General features: G+C 46.7%; 1 protein-coding gene and 1 long non-coding RNA gene across 26 annotated transcripts in view; both read left to right on the top strand.

Moving 5' to 3' along the window:
• Positions 1-5,292, top strand: part of TTC3 (tetratricopeptide repeat domain 3) — a 126,340-nt gene extending 121,048 nt beyond the window's left edge. For all 25 annotated transcript variants that reach the window (XM_084992065.1, XM_084992079.1, XM_021070969.2 and 22 more), the window contains 4 exons: positions 556-682; positions 843-977; positions 2,623-2,715; positions 3,803-5,292. In XM_084992065.1, coding sequence (XP_084848191.1) covers positions 556-682; positions 843-977; positions 2,623-2,715; positions 3,803-3,874 — 427 coding nt within the window. In that variant the 3' untranslated portion in view covers positions 3,875-5,292. The remainder of the gene's footprint in view (positions 1-555; positions 683-842; positions 978-2,622; positions 2,716-3,802) is intronic.
• LOC146397887 (uncharacterized) overlaps positions 1-14,954 on the top strand; it is a 419,652-nt gene that overhangs the window by 291,230 nt on the left and 113,468 nt on the right. The window contains exon 2 of the long non-coding RNA XR_014825198.1: positions 7,703-7,793. This is a non-coding gene — a long non-coding RNA (uncharacterized LOC146397887). The remainder of the gene's footprint in view (positions 1-7,702; positions 7,794-14,954) is intronic.

A 14,954-nucleotide genomic window follows, 5' to 3' on the forward strand; every position in this document is an offset into this window, starting at 1 on the left:
TGTACAAAGCTGTACCTGACTTTGTACAAAGTCAGGTTTCTCAGTGGAGATGGTGATCTCAAATGGGCCTCACAGATACGCTCTTGCTTTGACAGTCTATTAAAATGAAAATTTAGAAATGGTAATGGAATTTTCATAATGCTCTGAAAGAGTGATTTTTGCTGCTTTTATGTACAGTTACTGTTTGCAAATGAATATTTATTTATTTTGTCTTTTTAGGGCCTCGCTGGCAGCATATGGAAGTTCCCAGGCTAGGGGTCGAGTCAGAGCTACCTACAGCTGCTGGCCTACACCATAGCCACAGCAACGCAGGATCTAAGACTCAACTGCAACCTACACCAACAGCCCGTGGCAACGCTGGATCCTTAACCCACTGAACAGGGCCAGGGATCAAACCCCAATCCTCATGGAGAGTAGTTGGGTTCATTTCTCCTGAGCCACAACAGGAACTCCCATTTCGCTTCTTCTAGCTGTTGGGTTAATAGTGGCACATACTATTTCTTTGCAATAGAAAACTTTTGGCTTTCTCTTTCATTATCCTCATTTTCCCTTTAGCACCGAACTTGCTGGTTTTATTAAAAAAGTGAGAAACAAAAACAAGAACTCGCTCTCTGGATTGAGTATTGACGAAATTGTCCAAAGAGTGACAGAACACATTCTAGATGAAGAGAAGAAGAAAAAGGTCAGTGTTTCATTCAGGTCCGATAAAATGTTCTACTTTATTCTTATTTATTCATTGAGTGTGAGAGTCGTGAGCCCAGAGGTGGAGAGCCGCTCAGTGGACTGCAGATGGTCAGTCTGGGTAACCGAGCCTGCTTCCCTCCTCCACCTTCTCACTGCAGCCAAATCCAGGAAAGGACCAGAGGCCTCCAGAGCCCAGCTGTGCCGCTTCTGTGACCGGGGCCACGCAGGACCTGCCGTCCGTGGTTGCTGGATCGTCACCCAGAACCAAGGGGCAGAAGACCGAGGACATCCTTGTGAGTGTTGTGTGTGTGACCCTAAGTCAGTCCCGTTCTGATGCAGATCAGGAAGGAAACAAAACTGCTAATGCATGGTTTAGCCCCATTCTTTTCATTTCTAGGTCAGATTTATTTGATCTTAAAATTAGAAACCAAGTTTAGATGTACTTGAATGTGTTGTTATAACGGCCAGTGAAGGCTGAGGGTGTCTGTCCACCTTCACAGGGGCCTTGGGGCCCCTGTGCACAGAGACAAGGACAGCTGTGACCGCCTTGTGGAAACCGAGCCTGTAGACAGATACATTCATCTCAGGTGTAAGTAGGAAAATTGATTTTTAGATAATTTTCTTCCACGTGACCATGGGCTTTGCAATCACTTAGTAACGCTGCGGTCTCAGATCACATGTGCCTGTTGGGGTTGGTGTCTGCAGAAAGAGCTGCAGCACAGTTAGCAGCATCAAGGGCTCTGCTGCGTCTGGAAAGGCTGGTTGCTTCCCCCACTCTCCCCTCCGGTGCCGGGGGATGGGGCACACCAAATAGGCTAAACCTGCCTTTAATTTGATGTATGGATGCAAGTTGTTTGTCCTCCTTCTAAACAATGGGAATGTTACAGTTTCAGAGACCTTTTTATGAAATACTGTGTCTGTGGTCTTGGTCCATAAGGCATCACACCTGCCTCTATCTTCTGACTGAGGACACAGGGCTGGATGACTCCTGCATCTCGTGAGGCGCCTTCCTTTGGTTTGGGGGCGGTTCCTGTCCTCACGTCCCTGACCAGCTCGTGCTGGGGACTGTGTGGTAGGGGCCAAGCGTGTGGTTGAAGGAGAGGTGGTCACTTGGTAATCCATGTTCATAGAAACCTTACCAGCATCAAAGAAAAAAGTTAAATCTGTCCACCACTGTTAACATTTTATCTTTGCAGACTCTTTGCTGGGCATTTCTGTACGCACACATTCTCTTTTAAAAAATTGAATTACGTAGTCATATGATACATACTGCTTTGTGGTCTCCTTTTATTCAGAGAGTTTTTGTGTCAGGGCTTACAGAGTTCCATCAGATTTAATGGTAAATCTATAGTGTAGAGGTGTCATAAATTGTTATTGTTTCCAACCAGTAGACAATTAGCTGAATAATTCAGCTAGGACTTTAGGTATGGGATAGAAGAGGGTATGTAAGTATAACTGAGAATGAGTTAACCATATAAAACTTTTTTTTCTGAAAAAAATTAAAGCTTTTTTTCCTAAAAAATGTTATTTAAAAATAAGTTGTTCCTGGAGTTCCTGTTGTGGCTCAATGGAAAGGAATCCAGCTAGTATCCATGAGGATGCAGGTTCCATCCCTGGCCCTGCTCAGTGGGTCAGGCGTCTGGTGTTGCCGTGAGCTGTGGTGTAGGTTGCAGATGTGGCTCAGATCTCGAGTTGCTGTGGCTGTGGTGTAGGCCAGCGTCTACAGCTCCAGTTCGACCCCTAGCCTGGGAACTTCATATGCCTCAGGTGTAACCGTAAAAAAAGGCAAAAATAAAAATAAGTTGTTCCCTCAGTCTGCTTAGCTGTAATTAGGCATAATTTGCCGCCTTGGCTGCAGAAGTGTTGGAAGCCACTTGTAAGAAGAGCTCATGCAGTGAAAAGTTCTCCTTTATCATGGAAATGCATGTGTCTCCACAGGTGTCTGATGCACAGTCCTGTGAAATATGCCACGAAGCGTTCAGATCCAAAAATGTGCGTGTGCTGAAATGTGGGCACAAGTTCCACAAAGGGGTAAGAATTCTCTGCCATCTTCATGTCAGGCATTTTGACTGCAGAGAGTTTGGACAGTAAAAGGGGACTTTTTTCCTAGGCTTTACTCGTTGGGTTTTCAGAGCATTTTCTTTGTAAGCCTTCCCGTGTCCGAGGTCCTTGTCTCCCCTCCCAGAGGCTGGTGCTGTGACAAGGGAGCAGGTGCCTGGGCCCTGCAGGGCACACTCTGCACGCAGTCCTCACTGCCCTGTCGTGGGCAGAAAGGCGCACTGGCGCCGTCAGTGGCTGAAACTCAAAGTTGATTTCTTATACATGTGGTTGAAGAGATCCACAGTGCAGCATTTGTCAGTTTAGGGCAGTGTGTGAAGTAAGTTTCCATTGTAGAGGAGAAACACTAAACCTGACTGGGTCTGTTGTGCCAGATCCTAGAAGATGCTGGCTGTACCCTTCCAAGATTGGTGTTCATTGTTTTGGAGTTTGGGGTGCTCTAAGCATGAGTCCTGTATCCCTGCTTCTGGGTTAGAGCAGACCAGATCTCTGCCCTGCCAGCTTATGACTCCCTGAGAGAAGGGATGCACGTGGTAATGGGACAGCTTGCGACTCTCGAGTGGCCTGCCTCCTTCAGGGAGGGTGAACTGCCTGGGCTCTTGAACTTAAACGCCCTCAGCTCTGTAGCAGCAGTGGGCCAGCCAGGAGCAGCTTGGGAGCATGCCGTGGAGAGAGGCTCCAGGAAGGCTGGGTGGTGTGCAGGCTGGTGGGGTGGGCAAGGAGCAAGACCAGGCAGACAGGGGTGAGTCCAGGGGCCCAGAAAACGCCAGCCTCCAGGAGTCAGGGCAGCTGAGGCACAAGCCTGGAGCAGAGTGTGGGGGAGGGGAGGGCAAGGCCACGCCCAGGGTCAGGCCCCAAGTGTCTGTGACCACAGTCTCAGGTGGGATTCTTTGTTCCGGGGGTTTGGGCCACACTCCTGACCTGAGCAGGACCTGGAGTCCCTGCGTGTTGGGCCTCTGGGCCCCATCCGCCCTGGGCCGTGTCTTGAGGAGCGGGCCCAGGAGAGCTGAGGTTCCACGTGCTGCCAAGGGCATCAACTGAGTATGTTTTCTCCTTTCAGTGCTTCAAGCAGTGGCCTAAGGGGCAGGGCGCTTGCCCAGCCTGCCTGGACTGTGACCTGTCAGAAGAGTAGCCTGCCCTCCGCAGAGGCCCGCCTGCTGTTCTAGGTAGTTACAGCCACTAACAAGTCTCTACTCTTTGTTGATGTACTACCCTTGATGCAAAAAGCAAACACTTGAAGATTCTTTGCACTGTCGCAATGCTACTAAATGGAAATCTTTAATATAGTTGAGAGTAAGTCATTCCCCAGCTCTGCTGAAACACCTTGATAACAGCCAGAAGGTGGCTGGTCGAGCTGGTGTACCAGCACCTTTCACTGTTGGGGCTGCTGCGGAGGGGCTCTCTGAGGTGAGTGCCTCAAAGCAGGACCCGAATTCTAAGTATTCCTGACCTATTAATGTGCCCCACGTCAAAGTCTTTATGAGATCAGTGTTCCTGAACACATGCCTGCAGTTTTCCTCAGAGATTCTGCATTTTAAAAACCGGGCTTAAGCAAACCACATTTTAATAAGTTGTAGTTAATGTTAAAATATTGGCTGATTTAGACCAAAAGATTCAGCTCTCCCGTTCATTGATTTTGATTTTTCATTTCATTATTGTATTTCTCCCCAGTAGAATTGTTACGTGCTTGTTTTCCATCTTCTGAAGACATGATGATTTTTGAAAATTAATTACGAAACACTAGTATCAGCTAAGACTTTTTTTTACCCCCGTAATCAAGGCTACTGTATATTCATCATCCGAACCCCGCATCTGGAGCTTACTCTCTGAATACCTTACTGTACTCGTTGGTGACGTTCGTCCCTCCTCGGGTCAGACAGCAGGTGTTTGCATATCTCTGTCTCGCACGCAGTGGGCGCTGTGCGGAAACGGGCCCGTCAGCCCCTTTCCTTACCCCCCCACCAGAGGGACACTTGTGTAGTTAGTCCTGAGGTGTCCCTGTCAGACGTTCGTTCTGTGCCTGACGTGTGTGTGAAGTAATGCATGCACTCCTGTCCTGTGGCCTGAGAACAAAACTATAACCGCGGTAGAAGCTGTTAGAAAACTAGTTATCTGTAGTGACTTAGAGACAGTAGTAAACATAGAAACATGAATCCTGGACACATTCCATTTCTCCCAAGTGGGAAGGATCAAAAAACACTTTCCCGTGTGTTCTTTGTTCCCCTCTGGAAGCTCAGAGTCCCAGGCTCGTGAGCTGACTTGATCGCCTCCCTCTGCCTCGGTTCCTCGTGAGTTTTGATGTCCTAGTGACGTAGTGCCTAGAAGCTCACCCCATATCTTGAAGCAGATCCTTGAAACACTGTCTGCATGTTCACAGTAACCGAGGACCGTGGGTCTGAAGATGCATAGGGACGAGTTTGTAGCAGCAGGTACCAGGGAGGGAGGAGCGGCTGGACAGTGCGAGGTGTTTTGTACGTGACTTCAAGCGTAGTTGTGAACATGCCTTACCCGTGTCCTCTAAGTGTCAAAATAAAGAGTATTCCAAAATGATCTGTTTCCTGTTGTGCTTATCCATTCTTTATCAAATGATATTTAAAATGTGTTCTTGAAAATTCAGGACACGACATACACTACGCCAGCGTTTTAAAAGGTGACTTCATTCTGAAAGGAGAGCCGTGGTACGTCTGCGTCTAACAAAGCAGTCTTAGGGCTTTTTAGAGCCTGGATCAAAACATCCTTTGTGCCTAAATAGAGGTTGGCAAACTCAGTTTTTTACAGAGATGATAGAGGTCCCTATTGTAGGCTACGGTAAGAGATTTTTTTTCATGTGACAACATATAAGAACGTTAATCAGATTGCATTCCTCAGTATTGAGTTTTTGAGAACACTTCTGATGGTTAGTAGACGTTTGGTCCAAAGCAAAATGTCCTTGATATTTGGACCCGTCCGGAGCCGTTTGACATGAACTAAATATGCTCATGGATTTTTTTGTTGCTGTTGTTTTTTGGGTTTTGTTTGGTTTTGTTTTTATTTATTTAGTTAGTTAGTTACTGCTTTTTAGGGCTGCACCCATGGCATATTGAAGTTCCCAGGCTAGGGGTCATACTGGAGCTGCAGCTGCCAGCCTACACCATAGCCACAGCAGTGCCAGATCCGAGCCAAGTCTGTAATCTACACCTCAACTCATGGTGACGCGGGATACTTCACCCACTCAGGGGGGCCAGGAATTGAACCTGCGTTCTAATGGATACCAGTCAGGTTCATTTCCACTGAGCCACAATAGGAACTCCACATGGATGTTTCATATCGGACCAGATTTCAAGAGCTTTTGATCCTTTGGGCTCATGGACTGCTGAGGCTAATCTGAAGGGTGTCCCTCTTAGAGGACCTTCTGGGTGTGTTGAGCACTTAAGAGATGATTGGAGAAAGCAGGTACTGAAGTTCCCACTGTGGCACGACAGGATCGGCGACGTCTCTGGAGTGCTGGAGTGCAGGTTCGATCCTCAGCCCGGAACAGTGGATTATAGACAGGACCTGGTATGACACAGGTTGAATCTGCAGCAACTGCAGCTCAGATCTGACCCCCGGCCAAAGATCTCCTAATGCCATGGGCTGACCAGAAAAGAAAAAAAAAGCCAGTATTATCAGTCTCTGTCTTTAATCTGATAGCGTTTAATCCAAAATAGTGTCTAACTTAAAGCAGTGACTATTCCTAAGAGTATATTTCCCTTGGTGAAAAGTTTATGCTATAAATAATGCGTAACCCAGTGTAACATTGAAATGGTACCCCAGCAAAATGTTTCTACATTTTAAAGGTAATTTCAAAGACTGTACAGCGGAAGCAGGTAGGCAAAGAGATCACACCGCAAAACGGAAGGAATGGAACTCTTTCAGGTAGTTTTTCCACCGGATGACCCTCTCTGGAGAAAGAGATTAAAGGAAACAGGTAAAAGACAACATGAGGTACTTGCAGATGATGCTGATGAAACGCAAAGACCGGGTTGTGGATCGGATGACTTGTCAGAAGGAGGACCGAAACATCTCCAGTGTGACCCGTCCCGAAAAGGAGGAAGAAATCCATTCCAGGAGTTCCCGTCGTGGCTCGGTGGTCCACGTACCCAGCTAGCATCCATGAGGACGCGGGTTTGATCCCTGGCCTCGCTCGGTGGGTTAAGGATGCTGTGGCTGTGGGGCTGTGGTGTAGGCGGGCAGCTACAGCTCCAGTTCGACCTGTGGCCTAGGAACGTCCATATGCTGCAGGTGCAGCCCTAGAAAGACAAAAAAGATAAGTACATTTCAGGTGTTTTATCTTTAATCAAATGTGATTAATAGATGTTAATCATCAAAATTTGTTAAAAGAATAATCATAAGAAGAAAGGGTCATCAGTCGTATCTAATCCCCCTTCCCCTCTTCATTCTGACATCTGTTCAGAGGACATGTCCGCCTTCACAGAGCCATGTGCCTTCAGTGCTTTGCTGAGAAGGATGGGCAGCCTCAGACCAGTGAAAACAAATGTGTGTGGAGTACCTACTGTGCACCAGGCCCTGAGCTCACATCTTTTTTTCCCACCCTTGTCTTTATAGGGCCGCACCTGCGGCAGGTGGAAGTTCCCAGGCTAGGGGTCTAATCGGAGCTGTTGCTGCCGGCCTACACCAGAGCCACAGCAACACCAGATCCAAGCCACATCTGCGACCTAGCCCACAGCTCACGACAACGCTGGATTCCTAACCCACTGAGCAAGGACAGGGATCAGACCTGCCACCTCACGGTTCCTGGTTGGATTCGTTTCTGCTACACCGCAACGAGAACTCCTTTTTTGCAGGGGAGGGGGTGCTCACATCCTGATGCGGCAGTGAAGGTGGGGCAAGGACTCTTTCAGTGATAGACAAAAAGCAAATTCAGAATGTAATTTCAGGTGGTGAGAAGGGCCCTTAAAGAAGTATCAAGGGAGGTGTCTAGATTAATAATAAGGAGTTCCCATTGTGGCTCGGTGGGTTAAGAACCTGACTGGTATCCATGAAGATGTGGCTTCGATTCCTGGCCTTGCTCAGTGAGTTAGGATCCAGCGTTGCTGTGAGCTGAGGTGTAGGTCGCAGATGGTGGCTCCGATCCGGTGTGGCTGTGGTATAAGCCGGTAGCTATAGCTCCAATTCAGCCCCTAGCTCGGGGATTTCCATGTGCTGCAGGTGCGGCCCTAAAAATATATAAATAAAATTTCTGAAAAGTGTCTGCATATTGCCCAGCGCATTACAGGAAGCTAGTGATCATTGCTGAGGTCAGGATTGGCACAGGGGGAGAGCTTGCTGGGCCTTCAGAGGAAAAGCTTTATTAGGTCAAGACTTAGATTCCTCAGTGAAGCCTGACTGTGGAACGTAGTCAGATGGACAAAAGGTCAAGAAGAAGTCAGGTCACCTCGAAGTTATTTTGAAAAATAGCGGTTGTGTTCCTGAAATCTCCGGGTTGACTTTGATGGCATCGTGATTCTATAGTAAAGGATCCTCTCACCTGTGGCTTTCCCAGATTACCTGGGTGAGCACTTCTGTTCAGTTTGGGTTTAGAACCAGTGCTGCATGCCTGGGGGAGGCAGGCGCAGGCCGACCGCAGCGGAGGAGGCGTGCAATCCCAACTCCCCCGGGAGTTTGAGGTGAGACCTGTTCTCTTCACCTCCAGTTTATATCATCTCTTCCTGTTTACCCTTTAAAGGGGAAGGAAGGGGAAAAAAAGAAAATGTTTAGCAAAAATCCAGAAATTAAACAGCACTAGAAAGCTACAAAATCCTAATGAGACAACCATCAAAAATCTGAAGAAAAGTTTTTAGCTGCATTAAATATAATAATTTGGGGTATACATTTGGGAAGAAAACATTGATCTCACACCACACGGAAACATCAATTCATGTTTCCTAATGCCCTAAATGTGAAAGATAAAATGATGAAGCTTCTGCAGGAAACACGGGGCCCAGGTTTATTGTCTTTTTAAAAATTTTTAGTTTTATTGAAAACAGTAACCACAGAAAAGTGCACACATTGAACCAGCCCCAGGAATGAGCTAGTTGTTAAATTTTCAGGACTTTTGCCAGCTAACTGTTAAACGCAACAACTATTAAAAATTGAATTGGCATTCCCATCATGGCTCAGTGGTAATCAACCCAACTAGTATCCATGAGGATGAAGGTTCGATCCCTGGCCCTCGCTCAGTGAGTTAAGTAGCCCCTCCCGAGGCCCCCGTGCTCCCCCGTCATGCCCGGCTCTGCTGCGGCTCCTCCTCTGCTAAAAACCAAGGAAGGCTCCTGCCTTGCTCCGGCCAGGCCCTGCCTCAGGAGCATGCTGGTAAATCCAAAGCCCATGAGCTTCAGGGTTGCCCAACAAGAAAGGAGCGTGAGGATGGCCCAGGCCAGCGGCTGCTGACTCATCGGCTTCCCGAGGGAGGGAGGATGGGGCACAAAGCGGGGCCAACGCTCAGCCAGGAGCCGCTACCGCAGAGCAGCTGGTGTTTATTCCCGGCTGCTGTGCAGGACACGTCAGAGGGCTCGCACTTTCTAAGGTGTTTTTGCATCAAACAGAGATGTCATTGTTCTCAGCAAATACCTTGGCTTCCCAGTGAATAAATACCATTCCGTTTTCTAACATTTTTCCCTCCACTTTTCAACATTGTGTATAAAGGCATTTTGCCTAATTCCTTCAGCCTGCTCTTTCAGCTTCTGTTCATTTGGTGTGATAGAAAGGTCTTCTTAATTTAGATCTCCCCGCTACCAGTTTCAAGAAATCTGCTGTTGGCTCCAAGCTCCGTGTCCTGAAGTGCCACCCTATCCCAGCGGGGTGAGCCAGCCTCTGAAGAAAGAAAGCAATTGAATGGATCGACCACGTGCTTCCAGAGCCAGCGGGACTCCGGCTCTCACTGGGGCCTCACTGGAGGCCACATTGCTTTTGCTTCCAGGTTTAAAACTACCACCACCTCTAACTTGGTCAGGCCTTTGAAAGCGGAGGCTTAGCCCTTGCTGCAACCCTTCTCTGTGACAGATGTGGCCACAAAGCCCAATTTCCTGGGCCTGTATGAGACAGCCATGCCTACATCTCCTTGTCCCCACTGTGGCCTCTCCTGGGGGGACAGGGACCTCATCACCCCTTCCCTTCTCCAAGGGAGCCTCTGTGCATCCCCGCTGTGCCCTCAGGAGTGAGCCACATGGCCTTGACCTTTTGATGGGCTCTCCATTCAGTCACCAAATCTCTATTCTGTCCAGCACATGAGGGCACTGCTCTAAGTGCTGGCGATGTGACAGGGGACAGAAGAAACAAGAGGCCTGTCCTCGGGTCCTTGGCGTTCCAGTGGGGGAGCCCGGTGAGTTCGACACTAATGGCAGGTGTTTGGTATGTCTCTGCAAATCTGGAGAAAAATGGAGCCAGAAGGGGACGAGGCCGTGTGCCTGGGAGGGAGGAGGGTCACGACTTTAGACCAGGCCAGGGGTGACATTTGCATGGAGGCCCCCTGGAAGAAGGTGGGGAGGAGCTGTGGTGGAAAGGAAGGGCAGCACCCAGAAAGAGGAAAGGCAGGAGCAGAGCTTTCCATCTGCTGGTGTGGAAGGAGCAGGAGGCCAAGCAGCCTTTGCTCTGGTGGCCGGTGCAGAGGTGGGAAGTTCTCTGGGCCAGGGGGCTGGGGCTTGGGGCTTGGACCTGAGAGCAGCAGATGGTGAGGTATTTCAGCAGCTGCCAGGCAGTGCAGTCTGCGGCTGACCCTTGTTCCATATGCTTGGAGTCACAGGGGACAGCCCCGGGCCAGGCAGAGAGCATTTTGGATACGATTTCAGCTGCATTCATCAGCCTCCTAAGTGACCCTTGCCTCCCCCTCAGCCCCTCGACCCCACCCCATTCCCCTCTAATCACCTACCTTCACTGGATCCACCTTGCAGGGTGGTGGGGACACCGGCGGGCCCACATATCCTGGACCGGAGCCCCTTCCCTCCCTGCCACCCTCCACCCTCCACCCCAGGTCCTCAGCCTCCTCCTTACTTCCCTTCCTCCACCTAGACTGTGTAGCCCTCACCTCAGCGCCGGCCTGCAGCAGCCGGCACCCTTTCAGCGCCCCCCACAGGCCGACACCCACGCCTCTCTCCCGCCCCATGCTGCCCGCATCCCTTTGGTAGTGTGCCTTTGGCAAATTATTCCACCTCTTGCAGCTTCAGTTTCCACCTTCATACAAGAAGGATTCAATGAGTGTGCTTGCATGTAGTAGCTGCGCAGTGAGCACTTAAAAAATACCCCAGCTCAGGCTCAGAGCCACCACTGCAACATGGCAAGGGTAACCTCTGAATCTGGTGCCTCCCGCCCCACCCAACCTGCCTCACAAGCCCCAGACACAGCTTCTGCCCGTCCCTGTCTCCCACGTGCTGTCTACAAACAGCCATTTCTCGAGTGTAGTAGAATGTTCTGGGTACTGCACTGAGTGATTGCAAACATCTCAGCACTTAATTTCTCCAAGAGGCCTGCAAAATAGAACTATCTCTTACCCCCATTTTACAGGTGAGGAAACAAACCCAAAGGTCACATAACTTCCCCCGAGGTCACATAGCTGGGAAATACCAGAGTTAGCATTTGCCCCACTCGGCCAGCTTGCTGCTCCAGCAGTTCACCTGCTGGCTGCTCCTTCCCCTTCAGCCCGCACAGCTCAGGTTCTCACGTGGCAACAGAAATTTCTCCAACCACCACAGAGGCTGAAAGCGCTCAGCCTCTTGCCACTAAGGATGATGTTCGCTGTAGGTTTTTCATAGACACCCTTTATCAGATTGAAGATTTTTACACTCCTAATTAGCTGAGGGTTTTTGTTTTTGGGTTTTTTTTTTTTTTTTTTTTTTTTTTTTGCCTTTTCTAGGGCAGCTTCCCTCGGCATATGGTGGTTCCCAGGCCTACGCCAGAGGCGCAGCACCACCAGATCCGAGCCGCGTCTGCAAGCTACACCACAGCTCACAGCAGCGCCAGATCCTTAGCCCACTGAGAAAGGCCAGGGATTGAACCCGCAACCTCTTGGTTCCTAGTCGGATTCATTAACCACTGCGCCATGACGGGAACGCCGCTGAGAGTTTTTTAAAATCAGGACTTGACGCTGGGTTTGCCAAATGCCTTTTCTTTAAAAAAATTTTTTTAATCAAGGTAGAGTTGATTTACAGTGTGGAGCAATTCCTTTTCTGCATCATGTTGGATCATTGTACAGTTTTCCTTTTTCCATCTGTTAATATGAGAAGTTACCTTGATTTCTTTTCAAATATCAAGGCGATCTTACTTTCCTGGGCTAAATAAACTCCACTGAGCCATCCTATTTGTCCTTTTGAATTTGATTTTCTCATTTGTTTTAGAACTTTTGCATCTATGCCCATGAGGAATTATCTTTTCTCTGTTAAGTCCTCTGGTTTTGATAATAGGGTGATTTCAAAATATAATGAGTTCAAAATATTCTTCCTTTTTGATTTGCTGAAAGAGTTTGCATGGAATTGGTACTATTTCTTTCATAAATGTTTGGTAGAATTTATCATTAAACCTGTCTGGGCCTGTATTGTTGTGTTTTCATTTTGAGTCAGTTCAAAATATTTTTTAATTTTGATTTTGATTTTCTCCTTGAGCCATCCATGGGTTGTTTAAAAGTATATTATTTACCTTCCAAATATCTGGGTTTTTTTTTCATGTATCGTTTTGTTAGTGATTTCTAATTTCATGTGTCATAGAACACGCGTTGTATGATTTGAATCCTTTTAAAGTTATCAAGTTGTTTTATGGCCCACAATTATTGCCAAACTTGGCAAATAGTTCATGTGCACTCAAAAAGAATGTGTGTTCTGCTTTTGGTAGGTCAAGTGTTCTATGATGTCAACCAGTGAAGTCAGTTGGTTATGTTCTTTAAGACTTCTATGTACTGGAGTTCCCGTCGTGGCTCAGAGGTTAACGAATCCGACTAGGAACCATGAGGTTGTGGGTTCGATCCCTGGCCTCGCTCAGTGGGTTAAGGATCTGGTGTTGCCATGAGCTGTGGTGTAGGTTGCAGACGCGGCTCGGATCCCGCGTTGCTGTGGCTCTGGCGTAGGCCGGTGGCTACAGCTCCAATTCGACCCCTAGCCTGGGAACCTCCATATGCCGTGGGAGCGGCCCCTAGAAAAGGCAACAAGACAAAAAAACAAAACAAAACAAAAGCTTGTATGTACTTTCTGATTTTCTGACAATTCATGCTCCAAATTAGAGTGTGACACTTCTGACTGGCAATTGTGGATTTCTCTCTTCTTGGAGTTCTAGCAGATTTTAGTTTGTGTATTTTGAAGCTTTGTTATTAGGTACGTAAATATTTAGTGTATGTCCTCTTGTTGAATTGCCTCCTTATCATTATGAAATGACCATTTTTTTATTTCTAGTAATATTCTTAGATTTGAAATCTACCTTGCCCGATATTAGTATAGCTACTCCAGTTTTGTTTTATTGTTGTTGGTTAGTGTTGGAACAGTATATATTTTCCCATCCCTTTACCTTTACTCTATTTATGTCTTTATATTTAAATTAGGCATTTTGTAAGCAGGATATAGTTAGGTATTATGTTTTTAGCCAACCTGACAATTTATGCTTTTAATTATTTACATTTAATGTAATTATCAATATGTTGTGTTTAAATTTAGTATCTTGCTATTTGTTTTCTACTTGCAGTATCTTTTCATCCCCATTTTCCTATTTTTGCCATGTTTTTGAGGAATCGTTTATTAATTTTTTGATTTATTAGCTATCTGAGTTTTGGTTTTTGATTTATGATTTATAATACACATTTTAATTTCTTTTTTAGGGCTGCACCTGCAGCATATGGAAGTTCCCAGGCTAGGGGTTAAATCAGAGCTGCAGCTGCCAGTCAATGCCACAGTCACAGCCATGCCAGATCCAAGCCGCATCTATGACCTACACCACAGCTTGTGGCAACACCATATCCTTAACCCACTGAGCGAGGCCAGGGATGGAACCTGCATCCTCACAGATACTAGTTGGGTTCTTAACCCACTGAGCTATAATAGGAACTCTCCTTTGACTTCCTTAAAATATTATGCTAGCTTTCTTACAAAAACCTTATAGCAGTAGTCTTCCATTTCCCCCTCCAGGCCTTTGTGTTATAATTGCTATACATTTTAAACCTGATAAATTATAAGCTCAGCACATTGTAGTTGTTTTTGTTGTGAACAGTCAGTTATGGTGTTTGGAAACAATTTTATCGAACTATAATTCACATACTATACAATTCATCCCTTGAAAGTGTCTAACCCAAGGTTATTAATACATGCAGAGTTGTGCAACCATCACCAATTTAGAATATTTTTATCCTTCAAAATGAAACTTTGTATCTTTAACAGTCACGCCTCTTTCTTCCATCCTGTGAATTCTAGATGACCACCAATCCACTTTCGTCTCTATAGATTTGTCTCTTCTGGACAAGTGATATGAACAGAATTATACAATATGTGGTCTTTCGTGATCACCTTCTTTCATTAGCATAGTGTCTTCAGAGTTCACCTATTTTATAGCATGTTTCAGTACTTTGTTTCTTTTTATTGCAGAATAACATTCTCTTGTATGAATGTGCTACATTTTATTTATCCGTTTTTCAGTTGATGGACATTTTGTCTGCTTCCACCTTTTGACTTTTATGCATAATGCTGGGATGAACATTCATGTTCACGTTTTTGCCTGGACATATGTTTTCATTTCTCCTGGGCATATACCTAGCAGTGGAATTGCTGGGTCATGTGGTAACTCTGTAATTAACTTTTTGAGAAGCTGCCAGACTGTTTTCCAGAGTGGTTGGCTGTACCATTTTTACATCCCCACCAGCAAATATGAGTGGTCCAGCTGCACAGTCTCACTGGCACTTGCTGTTGCCTGTCTTTTTCACATAGCCTCCTAGTGGGTGTGAAGTGCTAACTCATGTGGTTTTATTTATTTTCATTTTTATTTATTTTTTTGGCCACCCTTGTGGCAAATGGAGGTTCCCAGGCCAGGAACTGAAGCCACACCATAGCAGTGACCCTGGCTGCTGCAGTGACAGTGCAGGATCCTTAACCCACTATGCCACAGGGAACTCTGATTTGTATTTTTTTAATGGCTAAGGATGTGCATCTGTACCACCAACCTGGCTTTTTGTTGTAGAGTGATTATCATAATAATGTTAGTTAACATATCCATCACCATGACAGCACACA

Source organism: Sus scrofa, chromosome 13 (genome assembly GCF_054392235.1).
Source record: "Sus scrofa isolate SSC_HxYL_T2T_F1_AM1 chromosome 13, Sscrofa_HxYL_maternal_Yorkshire_Landrace_v2.0, whole genome shotgun sequence".
In the NCBI taxonomy this organism is placed as follows: Eukaryota; Metazoa; Chordata; class Mammalia; order Artiodactyla; family Suidae; genus Sus; species Sus scrofa.